The sequence below is a fragment of the Cygnus atratus genome, chromosome 1 (assembly GCF_013377495.2).
Source record: "Cygnus atratus isolate AKBS03 ecotype Queensland, Australia chromosome 1, CAtr_DNAZoo_HiC_assembly, whole genome shotgun sequence".
In the NCBI taxonomy this organism is placed as follows: Eukaryota; Metazoa; Chordata; class Aves; order Anseriformes; family Anatidae; genus Cygnus; species Cygnus atratus.
Window position 1 is genome coordinate 74,648,970 of NC_066362.1, and position 22,957 is coordinate 74,671,926.

At 39.0% G+C, this 22,957-nt stretch overlaps 1 protein-coding gene across 1 annotated transcript in view; it reads right to left on the reverse strand.

Annotated features, from left to right (window-relative positions):
- The window catches only part of MPPED1 (metallophosphoesterase domain containing 1), a 64,654-nt gene that overhangs the window by 5,894 nt on the left and 35,803 nt on the right, over window positions 1–22,957 (reverse strand). The window contains exons 5-6 of the mRNA XM_050712220.1: window positions 6,133–6,248; window positions 422–535 (exon numbers count right to left, since the gene is read on the reverse strand). Of these exons, the coding sequence (XP_050568177.1) occupies window positions 422–535; window positions 6,133–6,248 (230 nt within the window). The remainder of the gene's footprint in view (window positions 1–421; window positions 536–6,132; window positions 6,249–22,957) is intronic.

Here is a 22,957-nt window from a genome sequence, read left to right on the forward strand (position 1 = left end):
ATACACAAAACAAACAAACAAACAACAACAACAACAACAACAAAAAAACTGAGACACAAAGAGCTTACAGGAATTATCCTAAATCACAGAGATTCAGCAGAGGAAAATACAATCCATCAATTCTAATATTTAGTCCCTTTCTGCAACTACTGGACTTGTGTTATTTTAAAATTCACAGTAATCCTCACTGTGAAGGAAGCATCACCCTAATTTATAGATGTAGAAACTAAAAGAGAAGCTGAAATACAAATATTGAAAGGCAAGTATCAGCCAATTTCATCTGTATATATGCAGCTAAATAAGTATCTGGATTCCTGAAGTGCTTCAGTTCAAACATTCAATTTTAAAAATACTGGTTAAAGCAGACAGCTTCTGTGGTTGTGGTTTTTAAGTATATATACAGAAAGAAATGTTTTCTAACCTTCATGGATGTGTCCAAAAATATGAAGCCTTGGCTGTACTCGTCTCTGGACTGTGTTCAGCAGCTCAACACATCCTACCCGTTGCATTTTCTTAGGTACCCAGTCTAGAAAACCTTTGGAAAAGAAAGGAAAGCTTTAAAAGAAGACATGTTATCTGCAAAGCTGTACTGCTGTAATATTCAAAAATATTTCTGAGATTTAATGTCACATAACTTCTCATAAGCAGTCATAGAAGAACAGGCATGGAAAAAAATGGTGTTTGCCTTGGTAAGTAGAAGAGGAAACAAGGAAAAATAATTGAAGAAAAACTTAAAAGCCCATCTGAAGAAACAGAACTATGGTAACTCTTGCCAATAATTTTTCAAGTGAAAAATCACTGCATTTTAAGCATTTTTGCACTACTGTTAGCAGGAAAAGTCAATGCTTTATTCATTCTTCTTCCTTTAAGAGACAGAGGATTAAAGAGCAGTATGTCCAAAGCAAGTCTCTGAAGTTAAGCATCTAATTCAACACTTAGCTGTTTAAATCTAGCCCTGGGATGTAGTTATTAAAACCAAACACTTTAACTGATGTAATGGAATTTGTGTGGCTAATGACAAAACTGTATTTTTACCACATCGAATCTTACATTAGTGGAACTGAGGTGAGGAACCCAGAGCATATCTAAAAACGGTATCCTCGAGTAGAACTGGCTTAAGGGCTTCAAACAGCCAGAGAAACTCAGCCCTTCTATAGTAGCTTTAAGTGCTATATTTACTAACACAGATCCCTAGAAAAATGCACTTTTTATGAATATAGACAGAAATGCACACCAACTTGCTTCCGAGTCCAAAAACATGCAGCAGGGGGATGCTTACTGCCAACTGAAGTATGGTGTTTTCTTCACAGTAGTATAAGAAGGATGTTGTTGTATTAGATGCTTTGGATTAACCAATCTTGTTTCCTTTCTATTGTTCTGCCATTTTTATCAGGCTCAAATTTGGAAACGTAAAAGATAAAATTATTCTGTTTTTAAACTAGCTAGACCACTTATCCTCGGGGTACTCAGCCTCCTGACCTGGAAGTCTGGGATAAGGAGCAGAAGAAACCCCCTTGTTTGGGGGTGTCCCCCTGAACTTGTTTCCAGTTCATGTGGAAACAGCTAAGAGACCTGCTGCTCCACCTGGACTGTCACAAGTCCATGGGGCCAGATGGGAGCTGGTGGATGCAATTGCTGGGCTGCTTTCCATCATCTATCAGCAGTCTTGGTCATCCAGAGAGGTCCCGGATGACTAGAGACTTGCTAATGTGATGCCCATCTATAAGAAGGGTCATAAGGAGGAACCAGGGAACTACAGGCCTGTCAGCCTGACCTCGGTGCCAGGAAAAGTGATGGAACAGTTCATCTTGAATGCAATCACGCAATGTATGCGCGACTACTGGGGGATCAGACCCAGCCAGAATGGGTTCTTGAAAAGCAAGTCCTGCCTGACCAACCTCATCTCCTTCTATGACCAGGTGACCCGCCTGGTGGATGAGGTAAAGGCTGTTCTTGTAGTCTACCTAGACTTCAGCAAGACCTTTGACACGGTCTCCCATGGTATTCTCCTGGAGAAGCTGGCAGCCCGTGGCTTGGACAGGTACACTCTTTGCTGGGTCAAAAACTGGCTGGATGGCTGGGCCCAGAGGGTGGTGGTGAACAGAATGAAATCTAGCTGGCAACCGGCCACCAGTGGTGTTCCCCAGGGGTCAGTGTTGGGGCCCATCCTCTTTAATATCTTTACTGATGATTTGGATGAGGGAATTGAGTGCACCTGCAGTAAGTTTGAAGACAACACCAAGTTGGAGGAAAGTGTCAATCTACCAGAGGGTAGGAAGACCCTGCAGAATGACCTGGACAGTTTGGATTGATGGGCAGAGGCAGATGGGATGAGGTTCAACATGGCTAAGTGCCAGGTCCTGCACTTCGGCCACAACAACCCCATGCAGCGCTACAGGCTTGGGGCAGAGTGGATCGAAAGCTGTGCAGAGGAAAAGGATCTGGGGGTGCTGGTCGATGCTCACCTGAACATGAGCCGGTAGTGTGCTCAGGTGGCCAAGAAGGCCAACAGCATCCTGGCTTGTATCAGGAATAGTGTAGCCAGCAGGACCAGGAAGGTGATCGTCCCCCTGTACTCTGCTCTGGTGAGGTCGCACCTCAAGTACTGTGTTCAGTTTGGGGTCCCCCAGTACAAGAAGGACATCGAGGTCCTGGGGCGTGTCCAGAGAAGGGCTACAAAGCTGGTGAAGGGCCTGGAACACAAGTCCTACGGGGAGTGGCTGAGGGAACTGGGGTTGTTTAGTCTGGAGAAGAGGAGGCTCAGGGGAGACCTTATTGCGCTCTACAGCTGCCTGAAAGGAAGGTGTGGGGTGCTGGGGGTCAGCCTCTTCTCACAGGTAACTAGCGATAGGACTAGAGGGAATAGCTTCAAGTTACATGAGGGGAGGTTTAGGTTAGAAATGAGGAGACATTTCTTCTCAGAAAGAGTAGTCAGGCACTGGAATGGGTTGTCTAGGGAAGTGGTGGAGTCACTGTCCCTGGGTGTGTTCAAGGAAAGGCTGGATGTGGTGCTTAGGAACAAGGTTTAGTGGGTGACATTGGTGGTAGGGGGATGGTTGGACCAGATGATCTTGGAGGTCTTTTCCAACGTTAATGATTCTAGGATTCTATGTGTTCTGGTACTCTCACTGTGCCTGTCATAGCTCTGTATCCCTGACTTAGATTGTTGCAATGATTGCTGCGAGAATATATTGTACATTTGAAAAAACTGTAGTCAGCCAGAGAGGTACAGAGTCTGGACCTAGTTTTCATGTGTTTACTTTTCAGATTCACTCAAGCATGACTAAGTAGCAGCTAACCAAGTGGCTTAAAAGACCAAAAGAGTGGTATTCAAGCTCTTGGGAAAGCTCTCAGGTTTACTAGAGTTTCAAAGTAGGTTCATACATTGAGAAATAACTCTTTAGATGCCAGTGCCTGAAAACTGGGCTCATTATACTATGGGTTTTTATGAAAATGGTAGAAGCTTGCCCTACTATCATAGTTGTATCCTAGGTGTCAAAAAGAGGAAGTTCTGGTAATGGATGTAGACTCCTAATTCATTCAGATGCCTCTGAAGACACTGTTGGCTCCTGATGGGGTGATGCACAAAGAGAAAGCCATCTGAGTTACAGACAGAGCAGGTCAATGCTGAGTTCTGTTAATCAGTTCTACCTTTCATTCCTGGTATCCAGTGCACTTCAAAATTCAGTGTAGGAAATAACAACTATTTAAGATGTCACATGGAAGCCAGCAATTCCTCTGGAATCCAGTTCATGTTTTTTTTCAGAGCAAACTCGTTATAACTTTAGGTTTTGTTACATTAACAATTTGAAACAGTTAATTGTCAAAATGTCTGTGGTGAACATAAAGGCAAAAGTATTTCTACTTCAAAAACTTCACAAACAGAAATCCATAAAATTAACTTCCCCATTAAACTAAACATTATTTATGTTGAACATGTTTTTGTTTACATGCATTATCACCCTTCTGAAGCTTTCCCATATGTTAGCAGCTTATTATGTACACCTGACTACACAAACTAAGAATAATTGATTACACCTAGCTAACAATTAGAGTTCATCTTAGGGTTTTTTTAATGTTTGGTTACTTGAAACAGGTTTATGCAGCTGTCAGGAAAGTATAAATCTTTGTCACAGACAATCAAGCAGACAGCTAGAAATGAAGACTTAAGGGTGAAATTAAATTAAAAACAAACAAAGAAAAGAAAAGTGAACTTTTTGAAGAGAAATAAAAGAATCATAAATGCAGATCTTTAAGAGTCAAGGAAAGGACTTTAAAAGTTACACTATACATAAAATTAACAAAAATATGCTGATTTAGAAATGAGCATTAGCACTGATCATGGGATCATGAATATTGTATTTTATAAGCTATGAAAATATGCTATATATTTATTAATAACAAACAGGTTAAAATAAAATGGTCAATAAGAGCTGTTTAATCTTTGTCTCCTTATCCTGTCCGAACCTCTGTTTCCTTGCCGCAGTTTCATCCCTAAAGCACTCCTCTAAAACAGAAAAAAAATTAATTGTGGGTCAGATTTTCATTACACATTTAAGGGACTGAGAAACACAAAGTCCATTAACTCTTAATGGTGCTTCTGCATCTAAATCATGCAGGCAATTTTAAAACTATCTAATAATGTAGTATTAATTAGTTTAGGGGGATGCATGCAGTCTGGAAGTGAGTGAATAAGAAAGGACCAGAGAAAATGGATGATGGACAGAATTTAGGCACCCATTCTGGAATGTAAGAGGAATTTGTAAGAACACTGATTGCTTTTTATGATCATTAGGAACAGCTCTAGTGATGCTGTCCAAGATCAGAACAAAAAGAATCAGCTTTCTGGTGAAAATAATTGGCTCCCAGGGTCAAGGAGGATCCTGTCTCTCAAAATGTCTGTGGACAGATATACACAATAAAGAGGTTCTGTAAGTTAGGCAGAGTGCTAATTTCTTTTGAAGCGTAATGTATTTGTTGCCATGGGTGTCAGGGATGCCAACAGCTGATGCCCTCAGGCAAAGTGTTCTGTGCTGAAGCCATCTGTTAATGAATCAATAAGACAAAGAAATGGGATCTTCAAAAAACCAAAATCCTTGGAGGATGGCTCAAACTGAATAAATAATAATAATAAATAATAATAACAACAACAATACAGGTTTAACCAAGTGGCAAAATTAGCCCAGTGCCTGAAACTGGGTGCTGAGAAACTTGCTCTCTACCTTCAGTCCCTGGATTTTCAAGCCCTAGGTACAAGGATATTCTTCAAAGGAGCTGAAGGTTGGATTTCTTTACAGCTCACATACTATTTTTAAAAATGGATTTTCAAGTACTAACATTCCTGAAGGAGTTTTAAAAACATACAACTTACAAACAAAACTATATCAAAGATCCAGCATTACCACTCAGGCCTTGGATCCATATCAGGATTATCCTCATTACTAACCATTTTGAGAAGATATTTCAAGGCCTAAACAATTCATTTCTGCCATCCACTTTTATGACACAGGTCCACATTACAAGCAGTCTGTGGCAGGGCATGAGACGCCACTTTGGTGGAGTATCAACACACGTCCACTCTGAGAAAAGCAGCCCTTTCCCTGGGATTAGTGAGCAGTGGAATGCAAACATTACATGAAGTAATTCACCCATGCTGTCCAAAGAGCAGGCCAACTACTGCAGCATTTGGGTTTGTGAAGCAGGAGATTCATCAAGTCAGCATGAAAATACAACTTCGGGTTGGAGCGGACATTAGTGCAAGTGAAGGAAAAAGACTGTGCTACAAACTAATCCTGCATTTCTCTCCAAGCAGGCTCCCTGTTTCAAGTCTACTGATTTCACCACTGGCAGAGCGGGAGGATGCACAGGCAAACTGGACCTTGTTTACTTATAAAACTCATTAAGACTTTATTTATGAGGACTTCAGTTTTGTACCTGTTATTTAACTCCGTACCACTGATCGTAGGTAATCATGAAACATAAAGCCAAGCCAAAGTCCTGGTGCTGCTGAACTCAGTAGGGTTGTTACTTTTGACTTTTACAACTCAGGTTTCCACTCTTTGTCTAAGGACAGCCATCAGTTACTGTATAATCATCTGAAATACACAGCTAACAGCACTAATATTTTCTTACCGAGAGGTGGTCCATGTGTTATAAGAATATCTATCCCATCTGGAATCAGGTTCCATTTCTCTAATAGTGCTTGGCCTCGTGGAAGATTAAAGCCCCAGCCATAAAACCAAGGTTGCCTGCCAAGAGAGGAGGAGAATGTCTTCAGTGCTACTTCCATGTATTGGTTATCTAATTAAAATATTGAGATTGACTTTCTAGTAGCATGGAATTTGAAGACACAAATAGCATTCATTTTCTTCTTTCTGTGCACAGTAAAACCCTCTTTCCATACAACCAGTGTTACTTAACTACTGTGGAAAATCAGTGCAGTCTCCCTATGAGTTTCAGTAGGCAGCACAGAACAAAATATTCATACAGTTCCTCTAACCAGGTGAATAGTAACTCTCACAAGACCTAGGTACCAAGACGTCCACATGGATTAGCATGCTGGATTCCCGTGGTATCTAGAAGAACACCTGCCACAGATAGCCAGGTGTGGATATGTGTTCCACGTTGCCTCACACTGTGTTTGGCCCGTAGCCTACCATCATTTGGGCAAGGGCAGACCCTGGCACAGCTACAAAGCCCACTCCAAAGATGGAGACATCACCTGTGCTGGTTTGTTTCTCCAGTTGGAAGCACCCCATCAGAAAAAAAGAACACTGCTTCTTTTCCTACATGTAATTTTCTTCTGTTCTCTGGTGTGTTGAGTTGCTTTTAAATAAGACTTTACATATTCAGGATTTATCAGATAGGCATTTACATTTTTTAAAACATATTTATAGACCGGCTCATTGTGGAGCAGTGGGACTGTAACACTGCCATTCAGAACACAATTTATCCATACCTTGCTATCCCATTGATTAAAAAAATGTATTTCACAGCAATTATATCACAGTGGTAAATTATGTCTTGCTGACTATGCTCTAATTCTCAGCCATAAAATTGACAGGTTAGTTTTAGGTTGGAATTTTTTAATAATTTTTTGACTGACGTGTTCTGGGCATGTCCATATTTGAGGAACAACAAATAGGTTGCTGTGATTTAATAAGGTTTATGATAATTGCAGCCTTAGTGTTTATAAATACATACACATCGACCAGACTTCCCTTTGAGATGTTACTTTGTTGAAGAAAGCTTTACATTCCCTCACTGCATCAAAAGACAGAAAGAAATCTTTTAAACAAATTCTCTGAACTACACTTTACATCATGTATGGCAAAGACAAAAGAAAATGCCCATAAAGCTATTATTCATCCTGTTCCATTACTGACGCTTGACTAACATTTCAAAAATTAGCACGTCTGCAATCTTCATGATGATATATTTTCTACTTTTCCTTTTGGAATGCTGCAAAGCACGTCTACCGAAACAGCGTAAAGATACAGAGCTTGCTTAAAATATAAAGCAATGTGGCTTACCCAAGGTAAGAAAATTCTGCTAAAGGGAAAAACAGAAGGGGGCTTTGCAAATGTTTCCTTTTTCGACAGACGACAAAAGCCTCAAGTTTTCTAGAGAGGTGCCTGAAGGCTTTCTGTGTTCACGGCTAGGAGACAGCTCATCTCCTAGCTCCTCATCACACAACTCCCTGCATAACCAGGTGTCCAGAAAAAAAAAGAAAAAAAAGTGAAGCTTTGCACATCTGCCACTGGGACCAGAAATATATCTCAGCCTCCAGAAGCTGTGACGAGTGAGGTGAAGCTGTGTGAAGATGAGATGCTAACAGCATGAAGCAGAAATGTTGTTTTGAGTCAGGTGGCTCAGACCAGGGCAGCTGGCTGAGAAAAAGACCTAGCCCTTCACCAGCTTCTGCCTTCATGTTTCACACCACACGTATCTGGTTAGCTGTTCATCATCCAGCAGGCTTTCCTCCCAGGAGGAACAGCAGCTGGCTCGCAGGTACATGACTTCCCTTCCTACTGCTGGGGCAATCACTCATGGTCTATTCACTGGCTTATTTTGCAGTCAGCTGCTCACAACTTTGGTTTGTAATGCTGTCATACAGACCAAACCCCAGTCTGATCAGAGATCTTTATGTTCCGCTCACCACTGACAGGAGTATTTTTCCCTCACAGACATGCTGTGAAAATAAAGCAAACGAAGTCTGAGGTGCTCAGATGTCACAGAAGTGGCAGGCTTTATAAAAACATACAGAGGTTAGGCCTTTTCCAGATTCCCCACCCCTGCCTTGGGATCACACTACAAACCTTGTGTGCCAAGCAGCTTCCTTCACCAACGTGAAAACACTCAACTACTTGGCAAACAGTATTTAGGCCCAGAGCAAGTTTTCCAGGAGCAAAATCTCACTGACAGAAAATATTTGCAAGGGCAAACAGGAGGCAAACAAAGCGTCAGTCACCACAGTAAATCCTGCTTCAGCTGTTAAAAGCCGCTGAGAGACGCAGGGAATGCAGCCCAGTGCTCCCACCCGCTGCCCAGGACAGGATGGTCCCCAGGACCTCAGTGGGATGCAAGGTCAGGATCTGTCCCACCGCCCGCTGGCACGCCAGGCACAGCAGAACCGGCTGCAGCAAGGCTGCTCCCCTGGAAGAAGCCAAGAGGAAAGAACAATATTTGCCAAAGAAGAAAAGGTCAGAAACCTACCGAGCCATTATTTTAAGCACACAATGAAGCATTTATAAGGAGACATAATTGTGACCATCACAGGTCGCATCAGCAGTCAGTTTAATCCAGTTGAAACCCAAATGACCATGAATTGCACATGCAGACGTGAGAGCCTCTGCCTGCCTCTCCTAGGCCCAGCCTGTACATTGCCGCTTGTTAAAAGCCTGTTTCCCCTTATGAATAGGCATGATCTGCTTATTAAGACCTACAGCACTTTCCCCCATCCCTGCCTCCCTTTGTGCCTGCAGCTCGCACCCACCCGAGCTGCGGGCTGGTAAGTTATGCACGCTGGAGCTGTTCTTTTGTGAAGGGGAAATGTTCGAACTCGCCTGATTTGCCATAATGCTGTCTTTTGTGACAATCCCAAGATCGAAAGAAATGGTTGGAGCATTTCTGACAAAAATACGAAGTCCCAGGAAGGATTCAGTGGGGGATGGTAGTGTGCTTTACATTTAAGAGGGAAGAAAAATCATGCATTTCAGTGCCCTCACCCCCAAAGCAAAACAATCTTCATACGCATGCAGGGATTTTATAAAACCCCAAGTCCCTTCTTCAGAAAATTTATTGCAAAACAGCCATCAAAGTTTCTGGGTAGGAAAAAAATCTTCTCTAATACCCGCTAACAAGTATGTGATCTGGATGTCATGCATAGACAACTTGGTCTAAAATTTCCATTTCTGATGAAACCCGAAAGCAAAGTTGAAGTCTTAATATAAAGCACAGAATTTCTGGATCTTTCATTAGTGCTTGCTCAGGAAATGTGTAATGTTTATATAGATATAGATGTTTCAATAATAGTTTGCATTTTATGAAGAAAATGCTATAGAGTATGTTCTAAAAGATAAAATCTGCTATTTAAAAAAAAAAAGTATTTGGCAATTAGAGATGTACATAATGAATGTATTTCACCTCTGAAGTGAAGCACTCATGTAGAAATGTACTTTGATTTAGATCTTATATTCTTAAAGGGAACAGTTTGGATCTCTCCATTTACTCTGAAATGCAACGGTGTTACTATTATAAGAATAATGATTGTCTACATATAAGACTCTAGGGGGAAAATATATTGGAAATGAATTTGTTTACAGCACAATTAACCTTATGTTAAAAACATATGAACAAGTTTTGTGGGTCAAATAATCCACCATACAAAAAGGGCTGAATTATCAGAATTTGTGCTAGCAATCGGATGTTGCTTTATGTACTGAATTTCTATCTTTCTGTTCTAAAGTAACCATTGGAATAATTTTCTTACAGAATGATAGTTGCTATGACAACCATAGCAAATTTTCCTTTTCTGAAACAGATGTCTCATTTAGTTGAAAATTAGAATGTGAAAAACCCATGGGAAAAATTAATTCAAACTTTAACAGAACACTGACTACAATGTAATCTCTTATATGTTAACCCCTTAACATCTTTCTGCACTCTTATAGTAACCTTCTCATAAATTCTAATTAAACCAGTTCAACCTCCTATGAATGACCTTCTCAGCTATCATTAGCGCTTTAGTTGTCTTTGAAAGGAGCATTTATGTTACAATAATAACAGAAAAGAGTCATACGAAAAAAAAGTGGTCAAACATATTACTGCCTTAATTATTTATTAGTTTTTCTTCTTTTATTCAGCTACTCCTGGAAAGAACAACTGTCTAGTCCAAGAATTCTTTTGTCATTTAAATGGGGCATAACTTAGTTTTACATGTGATTTACTGTAAAGGGCAGTGATGCACTACACAGACTTGACCTGTAATTTATGTGAACATTGAAGGTTTTCAATTTTCATACCACTGGTATACATCTCACTCTGGTCAGCAGACGTACAAGGGGACACAAAAAAGGATACTTGACTGGGGAAAACTATCAACGTGCATGTTTTTTTCTATTACACTCAACGAGAAGGTGAAGTCTAAATCATTACCTTGGCTTTATTTAAACGTTTTAACTTAAAGAATGGATTTCTTCCTCTCTGTACATTTATCTGCTCAACACGAACCTCCATGGTTCTGCCATCAGCTACAAATGAACCCAACAGGCAGCCACTGGGCAGTTACAAAAACGTTCCCACCACAGCACTGCCTTAGTGCTCGTGTGGTGCAAGCTACCCAAAGAACTTCAGGACTGCCAGATTTACAGCAGCAGCTTCATCTGGGTTGTCCGGTTGTTTTAGACAAATCCTGCCACCAGTAGGCACACAATTACTCTTGTTGACTTCAAGGGATAACTCCCTTACAGAGTCCAATATCCACAGGGAGCTATGGGTGGTAACAGACTCAATAGTTATTAGCATATCAAAGGGATCAGTGGGTAACATCTTGTGTGCACCTGAAGAGCAAAAAATATACAACTAGAACACAATCATTATATCTCCTCATTTCTGTAAAGCTTCCTACGTAAATCTTTTCTGCAGCTGAAAGGCAAATTCTCTCACTAGAATTCCTCTGCTTACAAAATAAATTTAAATGGTTCATGAACACATGCAGCTTGTACCCATCTTTCCTCCACAACAATTGTCATTTTTCCCTTGTAGGAAAATAAGCAGAGAGTGGCCTATGACTGTAAAGAAGCTCAGTGGGAAAAGAATGGAACAAATCCTCTCATTTCCGCTCCCCTTCCCTACAATTGTAGAGACACACATCAATCTAATTTTTCCTGCTCTTGATTTATTAGTTACAGTTCAATGAACAAGGCTATACAATAACGTATACCTTCCTTGTCTGCTTGGTGTTCACATCCTTCAGGTGATCATCAACCAATCTCTTTAAGTGCCTTTCTAGCCAAGTAGCTATCTCCAGTAGTTATCTAAGTAGCTATCTCCAGTTCACTGAGTATTTTTTACAGCTTTTTACTCGGTTTTCTCATTCTCTCTCCAAGTATAGAATCATAAAAGTATGCCTTTTTTTTCTTTTTTTTTTTGGGTGTCATCAGTTGTTTCTACATCTAAAGTAGGTGTGAAATAACAATGTTCTGTCTTTTTTTTTTTTACTGCAAGAGGACAGCCCAAAACAGGCAGGGATCAAAGGAACAATTGGGCCATTAGTGCTAAAAAGGACTGGCAGGGCACTGTTTGTTTGTAGGCTCTGAACAAGTGTTCATCACCTTGGCATCAAAGCATATTAACAGCATAACTGAGATGTAAAGAAGAACATGTTTCGGAAGTTGTGAGGAAACATATTATGACCAGCTTCCATGTGAGAGAGACAAGGGTGGTACATTATTTAGAGAAGTGGCATACACCAGTGTACAGAAAGGATTAAATTATGCAAAAAAAAGAAACTGAAGATTCACCTATTCATAATATTGGAAGCCAGGTGTTTTAATGAATGCCAAGGCCTCATACTTAAATCAATTAAATGCACCTTATAGTTAATCTCATAGATGATTATCCTCTGGAACACACAGCCACCAAGTACAGCTCAGCAGGCGAAAGTCAAAAGTGGCAGGGAGAGGAACTAAGCTAAGAACTTCAGCTAAGACAATAAAAGGCTTGCACAGCATTACCTAGGGAGTCTGTAGTGAACAGCAAATCGAATTTGGATCCTCCATCAGTCTACTGGCCACAAGAAGTACATTTCTTCCATGGGAAAGTTTGCTGTGTTATTTTTATTTTTTTTTTTGCCTTACTTGCTTTGCATCCAAAGTTGTAATTCTCAAAACTCTGAATCAAATTAAATTACTGTTTTCACAAAAGGAAAGGAGTGTAAAAATCAGAATGTGTCCCTTTGTCAGTAATTATTTCTTTTGCAATTTGAGTTACACATGAAATCATCCATCTTTTGTTTAGTAAAGGATTTCATACATCTCTGACTGGAAAGAAGAAAGAATGAGCTGTGACTAATAGGAACTGATCATTTCTAAACATTAATTTGTTATAAAACAATGAAAAATAAAATGAAATCTACTTTATCTTCATAACAAGAACACAGAAGATAATAGGTAAGGAGAAAAAATAATGAAAGACTGAACATGCCAACACCAAATGCAAATAGTTTTTTTCATTCTGCTGGGAACCAAATGATAACATCCCATCTGATATTTTTTTAAATAATAAAATAAACTCCACAAACAACCTTTAAAGCTCATTTGGAATAATTAGATATGAGATTCAATGCTGAGGGTACAGATGTAGAACTGTATGGACATTCAGTATTATGGATTTAATGCACGGCTAACGGGTTTAGCTCCTGGTATCTCAGAGTCTGTTCCCTCAGTTTTCCCAACATGAAATATATATGTACAGGTAGGTTATCCAGACTATATTTCAAATACTGGTAACTGTTAAGTCACAGTGAGAAGAAGGACTAAGAGGGAGTAAGGGGAGTGAACAGCCTCTATCCACAGTACAGTCACCATCTCCTTTTAAATGCAAAACTTGCCACGAATATAACAATCAGTATGGAAAAATAATTCAAGTCTCATCCGTGCATGGCATCTCTACAGTTTTTCACTATCAGATGATCAGACAGCTAAAGAAACATATTCTTCTTCTGCACATCTGGCTAGTTGGGGTTTACTTTAGTCCTTTAAGACTGTGCAGAAGTCAGCTGAGGAAATGGAATATCCCTCCAAAGGGAGATGCTATTCTTGTGGTGTGGGGTTTTTTTTTTGTTGTTCGTTTTTTTACAGTGAAGCTCCTGGAGGGACTCTCTTAGATGAAACATGAATAAAATACATAGGATGCACAGGTGCACTGAGAATTGATAAAAAAGGCCCTCACAGCAGCCACTTCTCAGTTTAGTAACTCACCAGGTTTACATTCTTTTCTCAAAATACCAGGACTAATTAGGCCATATGGACTAACTGTCTGCCAGTTCTTTCCCTGTTCTCCTTCTTTTTTTTCTTTTTTTTTAAAGAAAAATCAAAGCCACTTTGAGTTCAGCAAGCATGAAAATGCTTCCAAAACAATTAAATTAATACAGTGCATGCGTATATACACATAAAGTATATTATTGTTAACATTTTCAATTTAGCAACAGATGAACCTATTTCTTGTTTTAAACAGCACATACTGATACTTCATATGGCCTGTTTCTACCTGAAGTGAACAACATACAAGCAATCCTAAAATCCAAATTAATGTTTTCCTGCAGTCCTAAATTCACCCCACACTAGAGTGGTGGAAAGCAACTGCTGCAATGTAACTTTCTATGCCTACAGCTTAAACACATAGATGTTCATTCAGCTAGCCAGGAATTCTGAGATAGCCTTATAAAAACAATATACTTACCTGATGTAAATTATACCATTAGAAATATGAGACACACACAGGTGTAGCCCTCCATTTTAATATTGGTTCAAATTTGTTTTTTTACTAGGGACGAAAATCCTCATATTAATTCATATTAAATGATGTCAATTTATAAAATAAAATTATGAATGACAAATCCAAAGGAAGTGTTCTGATGTTAAACAGCTCCACAACAAGTGGTAGATTACTGATTTTTTCCCCTTAAATTCTGGCCAGAAAAAAGAGAAAAAACTGGGATAACCATGTTACAATTAGACCCTGTGATGGTGGCTCTGTTTACAGTTCTGCACTTCCTTAGAGCAGGATGTAAAGTCACAATCTACTTCTCAATGTAGCAATGCACCTATTGTGTAAAAACCTACGGAAAACACATACATACAAGCGACTGTGAAGTAGAGGGGCTGATTCTCACCGCTGTAAACAGCTTGAAAGCTGGTGGAGCTCTGCCAGTTTACTCCAGCTGAGAATCAGCTCCATGTAGATCTGCTCCAAACTAGATAGCTATTTGTGTTTCTCTTGGAACATCGCCAAAGGGCTCATCACAGTACCCAACTGTGTTTACATCTTTGAAACACCCTGAAATTGCTGCTGAGAGTACAGCCCAGACTACAGATAGAGCTGGTAGTCCTTTTGTTCAAGTGGGGAAAAAGAAAAAAGAAAAAAAAGCACAAAAAAAAAAAAACACTTTAAACTTTAAAATCCGCTCTGTCTCATAAAATTAAACTTTTAAGCAAATGTGAAAAATAAACAGAAAACTGCTGTGGGGGATTGCTATTTCACTATCGTGGTTTATGAACTGCAGGAAAGTGTAGCCAATTCCCTGTAGTGAGATTACAGGTCTCCTCTTCTATAGGTCTTAAATTAAAAACCAGCTGAATACAAAGTGAGCTAGTTTACTGGATCAGAAAATTCAATTATTTCTGCTAAGTAACTGAATGTGAACTACTTCATTCTAACAATATACAACTAATAATTATCACCCAAGAAAGAATTTTTTTCTACCAGGCTAATTAAACTGAAGCAATCTATTTTTCGACTGCTCTCAAATTTAACTAAAGCTAGAAACATTTGCAACAAAACAAGCAAATGCAAATCTCCAGTCATATGCAGAAATATAAAGCCACACCATTTATTCAGACATTACAAGAAAAAGCACTTACCCCGAAATGTGATGGGAAATAAACATAACTGCTGATCTATATTTAGCAGACATACACAGAAGTAACGCATGCACACATAGCGTCATGTCCTCCTGCACTCCGGTACAGATGCAGTGGAGGAACACAACTGCAAAGTATATGCAAAGGATCTTTGCATTCAGTAACTGAGTAAGCTCACTCTGTGAGAGGTCACTGTGAAACATCTTAGAGAATTGATCCATATCCAACTTGTATGTGTAAGCAGTACACAATGGTGTTTGACTTACTGTTTTTTTCTCTCTTTGACTATTCAGAGATTGAATTGTTCCAAACTCCTCAGCCCTGGGCAATGTTTGGGAGAAGTCTTTTTTGAGAGAAAACATTTTCTGGAACATTTGTTAACAGGAAAAGAAATAACGAATATTCTAAATTGCTGTCACTTTAAAAAAAAAATCCCATGGGAAATGGAAAAGTAAAAGTTGTCAGGAGTACACAACAGCTAGAATTTATCACACTGGCCTGCCTTTGATTATATTTATGAGCTACAATAGATATAGTTAGATTTCCACTCCCATTCACTCACATAACCTACTGCAGAGTTTAATTAGTTAACAACAACCATGCTACTTTAACATGCTACAGAAAATTCACTTGCAGTCTGAGAAATTTTGATTTTGCCTCATAAATATTTTTTTCAGCAATTTTTATGATTCTGGCTAATTCTTTTCAGTCACTTAATCTGTACTGCAGCACTCATTAAAAAGACCTCTCCTGAATTCAGTATGATTGCTAATATGAGCAATGACAGCTGTATACCTAGTGTCTACTGAATGAGACTCAGATTTCCTGTTTCCAAGTCATGTAAAGAGAACACTTGTCAGGACATGTTTATCACGTCAAATGCACCGATTTTAGCAAAATGCCATTAGTAAAAAATAAAAACAAAAAAAAAAAAAGGGGGAGGCGGGGGAGAAAAATTATCCAGTAATCTGTTTCTGCTGTTAAACCAGCCAGAATGCACTCTTAAGTCTCACTTTCTGCCCCTGGAAAACCTTTTACTCTTCAAGAGTTCAATATCTTACATTTCTCCCCACCACCTCCCCTAAACAGCTGAATTTAATAGATCAAAATGATTTTGCAGGAAAAACCATTCTTACAATCTCCCATATGCTGCAAACTAAACTACAGTGTATTGCGGTTTTAAGTGTTTTTAGAAGCAGCACTTTCCAAAATGGAAAACAATTTCTGATAAGTACAGAAAAGGAAATAAAAATATCACTCGAACATTCCATTAAAACACAATTAAACCTGCATCTATGCACTGCAGTCTGTAATTAATGTATTTTAACAGGATGATCAATTTTGCTTTCTCTCTTCTGAACATGTTGTTATTTCTTACACTTCTGTCACACCTTACCTACCTTTTACTGAATGCCTGAAATAAAAAGTCTTCAGCATTCTAACTGTAATAATACAGCCACATCGGGTAGGCTTAGAAGCCAACCTCTTCCCCAGAATTTCTGAAACTTGAGATGCCTCATTTCTAAATAATGAGTGGCACCTATTCCTCCCACTCATGATAGTCATTTTCTTCTAGAACCATGTCTGTGTACCTAAATTACTCATTTATATTGTCTAACTCAAAGTCACTAATAAAGACAGAGCTCCAAACAGCTCCTGACTTGCAAAATCAGGGAACATCCACCATTATTGAAACATATTTCTGAGCAACCGAAAGCCAGCACTCAGTAGTATTTCCACATCCAGCATTCTGTAAACTCCATCACTGACAGAGCTAGACATGAAAACAAGCCACCTGCTCAAAAATTTACTTAATCTGCAATATGCAATGAATGCAAGAATTTTAGAGTGGTATTTTACTGTTTTATGTAACAGTACAAAAGCAACTGCACTTCAGTTATTTGTATTCTTATCTTTTGACCAAGTGAGGATGCAGAAAGGAGAGAACAAATGAGGGTCAGATATTTTACTTAGATACATTTCTAGTTTGGTTTTGTCCAATAACACACATTTTTGAGTCTCTCTACATGTTTTCTTCAGGTGCAAAGTATTGAATAGTTTTTTGCAGATTTGAAAGGGAACTTAAGAACTTAAGAATCAAAGCAATCATTCTGATGCATAAGAACAGTAATCATTTTCTGTGAATTTTACAGAGAATGAAATGTGCAACATAGTATTTTGCTCTGCTGCTGCTTGCTCTAACATGGGTAAGCCATGCTCCCAACTTGGGAGGTACATTATGTTAAATGAAGTCAGTATTTTATTTTAATACAGTTTCATTTTAATTGATGTTCACCTCAATGACTGTAAAGATTTGTACAAGGTCTGGCAAAGTAAACATGAGATGATTCATCAATGGCAAAATGTAAGCATGTCCCTATCATGAAGTGAATCTATAAATCTTTGTTACATTATTCTACTGATGGATACTGAGTTCAGTGAGGAATGAAAGAGACTATTACAGCTGCTCTTGAAAAGATGGAGGAGAAAGGCACTGAAACAGAGACCTAAGAATTGGGTAGGCTAGACTCAGCATGAAACAAAAATGAGTCTGCCTCATCTCGCCCTTTGCATGCTCTTTGAAACAACTGCAATTACACACGGAAGTCACCATTCAGCCTGTCCAAAGGACGCATGTTCACACATGCACACACGCCAATAGAGTTTGAGAATAAGTATAATAAAGTCACCTACATTGTGACTAAAAAAAACAAATCAGGCAAGGAAAAAAAAATCAGATGAGAGTTACACACCTGTGGCACCACTGATAACACTGGACTGCAGAGCTTGAATAAAGACACTGGGCTGCATGTTGTGAATAGTATACATACCTGCACTGCGTCTACAGAAGGACCTAACACCAAAGTGGGGTGATGACGTGCAGAATAAGGCCCTTGCTGAGGTTGCTTTGGGCTGAAGCTGGTGTCCAACACTCACTAACACAACCTGCAGATCAATGTGTCTTGCACTGGGATGAAGCTCAGTCAGAACTCACTGAATGTCCCTGGCCCAGGATGCTAAGCTCAGTACACTCCCCACACACACACCCCTAACCTTCTTCATTTGATTCCCATTATCTGAACAAAGATGTTGTATGAGAGATGTTGGTCGGTGTGTAAACAAACAACGGCTCTATCTAATCAACATCCCATTGGAGAAAAGCAACAACAACAGAAAACAAACAAAACAAAACAAGAAAAAAAAAAGGAGTCCAGCCTGAGCATCTGTCACTTCAGCAAAAATGGTCACAAATGACTTTCTAGGCTGATATTAATCTTTGCTCTCCCATTCTCCCTGACTGGGAAATAAAAGTTTCTGAAGTTCCAGATGGGCTATAACAAAATAATGAAGGAGGAAATGTGAATGCATAGACACTAGAAAAAAATGTAATTCTGCAAAAAGAAAAATGAGGTTCTGTTCCAGAGGAACAGATCCCTCCAGATAATCAAAGCAAAACAAAAATCTTCTCTCTGGATAATGAGTCTGGAGGCAATCTCATCCTAAAGGGCTTCTTTAAGTTATCCAGGAAAATATGCCATTTAGAATAAGGAAATGGTCATGTTTGGCAAGAGGGGTTTGATTGTCCCTTCCTCTTTCACATTGCTGAAAATGAAAAAAAAATCAAAAAGAAATAAAAGGTTCCCCTGCCACCTTGTATGCCTGTTTTAGGACAGGATGACAGAAGTTTCCCCTACAGCTCTGTACAGCTGCTTAGAAGCATTACGGAGATTCAGTGGGTAGGAAGAAGTTGCCTTCCTTTCTGTCACTTACATTTCTCTTGCTATGTCATGTAAAAGGTGTACTTTTCCCTTACCATTAATGCACAATAGTTCCCCTTGTAATAGAAAATGCCACCAGAATTCCTGCCCTTATCCACAAGGTCAGAGCATAAACACAAAATAACTGATCTTCTGCAGATGCACACCTTATCAATAGATTTAAGGCAGAGGTGCAATGTTAGACGTTACAGGGGCAGTAGTATAACCTTTGCCAGATACAAACAACTTCTGATTATTGATCTGTGATCATTCATCTTAAAGTCTTCTCATTAGTTATTGCAAGCAAGAGGAGAAGAACAGAGCTATGTTATTTACTCACTGAGTTGCATAAAATTTGACGTAAAAAACATGTAGTACGGCAGAGTTTATTAAGCTCCAGCCATGTCTCAGCCTGTTATTGGAACCTTGTGCAGCAGAGCAGATGTAGCAACACTCAGGATCACATACATGTATGAACCTCAGCAAGGTGCTCTCATGTTGATGCAAAAGCACACATGCACCTTTACATTTATTTATTTTTACATGGTGTTTCTAAACAATGAGCATAAAAGGACTAATACATTGTTGCCTCATTCAGAAAGCACAGCAGATCTTGTGCACAGAATGCATCAGGGGTTTTTTTTGTGTAAACAGTGTGTGATTGTGCAATTAAAACCTTTAGCAGTGCAAAGGCACAAGTGGATTGTATCTTAATTCTAGCTATAGCTAACACTAGAACTCTTACATTGTGGGGGTAATGAACTATAATTGAAGGCTGAAGATCTATAACTGAAATGCTCAAAAATCATTAATCAATATAGTTCCATGAATGATGTCCCCATGGATATAGTATCCAGTCTGATGACAGAAAAAAAAGACGTTCTGCTGCAATTCAGTTTCAGATTTCCACTTTTATTTTGGCTTTCTGACTTTCAAACCACCTGTCTGGACTGTCCACTGCTTGTCAGCAGTTTGATATCAACAGCAAAGCTCTCTATTGTAAGGACTTTTTTGATACCTGTTCATTTCAGGTATCAACGCTTATACCTAGTTCTAGCTCCATAGTGGCATTTACAATTACGGAAACATTGCTCAAAAGGGACCTTTGGAGGTCTTCAGTCCAACCCATCACTTCAGGGAAGCCTATCACTCTCACTAGATCTCATCTGCCATGACTGTCCTGCCAAGTCTTCAAAGCACCTCAGGCTGGATACTCTGCCACCTCTGTGTTGTTCCTGCATGCTGCAATTGTATCTATACATTATGATTTTACATGTTACTGAAAAACAAATTAACTCCCCCCTGACAAATGGCTTCATGCTTTGGAAGGCCCAACAGTCACAAGAACATTTTATAGAAGCATTTTTTATAAAGTATTTGAGTTATTTTACCTATTGGCTTTTCTCATAGTAGTCCAGAATGCATTAGGGTGTTTAAAAGTACTTTCCAATCAGAAACTTTCCAATTTACAATAAATACCGTTGAGGAAGTAAAGTCTTTGTTTTATAGTCATAGCAACTATGGCAATTCTTGATGCAAGACTGCTTCCAGGCCTGTGAATTGTGTTCTGGCCACGTCCTAGGTTTTGCTGGGATGAAACCAGACTGCAACTTTCTGTGACTAGTTTTAAACAAACAAACACACAAACAAAAAATAATCATGGTGTTCAGGCTTTATACGGGAAAAGAAACCCGTGCAGTTCTGCGTCTGTGCTAAGCTAGAAGGCAACACATTGCATTCTTATTGATACTCTGCTTATCCAGACCTGAGAGTCAATACTGTGTGGTGCACTGTCAAGAGCACCAGCCTCCTTGGCCAAACGTAGCCACAGAAAACCCTTAAAACTCAAGATTGCTCTGGAGGCATCTAAAATCTTAGTATTCCCAAGTTTCTCATGAAGTACCAAATATTTTTATCCTCCTCTCTCCTATCATTTATACTGATCATCCAAGATATCGGTGTGTTGCAAATACCAATTTTTAAACAGCAGCTTCTGTGCTTTGCAGCTTGAATATAAAAATGGCTGCTTCCTGCTTGATTATAATACTAGTATAATTAATGTTTAAGGCAGTTAATTTTTTGTTAGTGAGTAGAGGCTCAATCTGGCACTTGAAATCTTGCCCTTGAAGCCCAGGAGAGTTATAGCTTTGGTTTTTGAGACAAGACAGTGTCCCATTTCTTCTTGCAATTAAAAATAACCACTGAATTTTAGATAAGAATAGAGGTCAAAATACCCAAGTGCTATTGAAAATATTTAACCATACACAAATGGTATATAGTTAAAAGGCCTTAGAGACTGGCACCTTATGCAAACCAATCGAGCTTTCATGGTTTACTTTGCAACTAAAACATCTTAAGCAGAACTATAATCTAATTCTGAATAGGTCACACATAAAAACACAGATGGCTACAGGTAAAAACACTAAATTAATGCTGGTTGGCATTCACTCAGACCTTACTCCTGGGTTCTCAAAGTACTTTGCAAATATTGATCAGCCTGTTTTATAATGGAAGGATATCTGTAGCTTGTGTTTATTTTTACAAAGGGTGAAGTAAGACAGAGGATCAGGGCTGTAATCAGAAACAGAAAGGCAGGATCTGGGGTCCCCATCTTTAATTTCTAGATAGCTCACCTTCTAATTAGAATCATGCATGTACAACAAACAGAAACTCTAACTGGCAGTTCTCCAATCAAACAAATTCATTAAAAAACAAACAAAAAAACTATACGCATATTTTCAAGGCTGGAAAATAAAGTATTTTAGGTTACTGAGCAAGCAACTACATGAAACTTAGCGTTCTTGTTGAGCTCTGCACGGTTTAAGAACTCTAAACTTTGAAGTCTTGACTAGATTCATAAACATTTTCTAAAGGACTGGCTTCATGATACAAAGGCAAAAAAAAAAAAAAAAGATTCTCCACAAGAAGTACACCAAAGTTCTGTACTTTTTAGTTTTTATCATTATTGTTATGATGTATAAAGAAACTGAGATTAATTTCCCACAGAGATTATGAAAACACCTTTCTTTTCCAGGCAAATGAAGTATAGAAACAAAAAGAAATGCTAAAGAACAGTGGTGCTCATTAGGCACAGACTTGTACTATGCCTTCAATTTATCAATCAGGCAGTTTAACCCCCACACAACAGCTTTCTCTCTTTCTACGTTTTCTGACCGTTGGCTTGGCTGATGTAACTTTTCCAATTCTGCATGTGGCCTTCTGATAGAATAATGAAGAGCAACTTCTTATTGCTGTTACTGTTGTTATTGCTGTTGTTTTCATTGGACATGACATTGCTTAGCAGGGAAACTTCATTCAGCATTGCATAGTAACAAACTAAAACAAACAAACAAACAAACAAAAAAAGAGTTTGGCTGGAACAATATGATTATGATGCCAGGCCTAACCCAACAGAGCTGGTGCAGGAAGATTTAAAATTGCAAAATGACAAACCACCTTGCCAAGCAAGGAGAAGGGAAAAGAGAGGTGTTCAATCAGATGGAAAGCAGGCAATGTGGGGATATGCAGAGTCAAAGTTAAGCATCATCATGACTTTTGTCCACAGACTTCTGTCATAGACCCCTGGAATAATCAGCAGAGAGGAAGGGAATCAGTGGATTCCCACTACACTTCCCCTTCTCAGCATTAGGGCAGCATCACCAATTTTATAATACTGTGGATGCTACAATGCCTCTTTCCAAGATACCCATTCTCAAGGCTGTAGGTACCAGGTCTTTCTGGTAAAAAAAAAATAAAATAAAAAAGAAAAGCTTCGTTGGCCTAGGTTCCATCACCAAGACTTTCTCCCATATGCAGTAGGTGAAGATCTTCAAAGGACTCTATAACACTTACCTTACCTTCTGGGACCATAAGGGGTGGGAGGTAAGTTAGTGGCACTGCAAAACACATACTGTGGAACCTAAGATATAACCTGAAGCACTACAGAATAGAAAAAATAAGGATGACAGTAAATCTAAATGAATATATGAAAGATGAAAAGCAATCTTTTTTTCATGAATTGTCATGCCAGATATCCTAGACAACGTGTGCAAAATC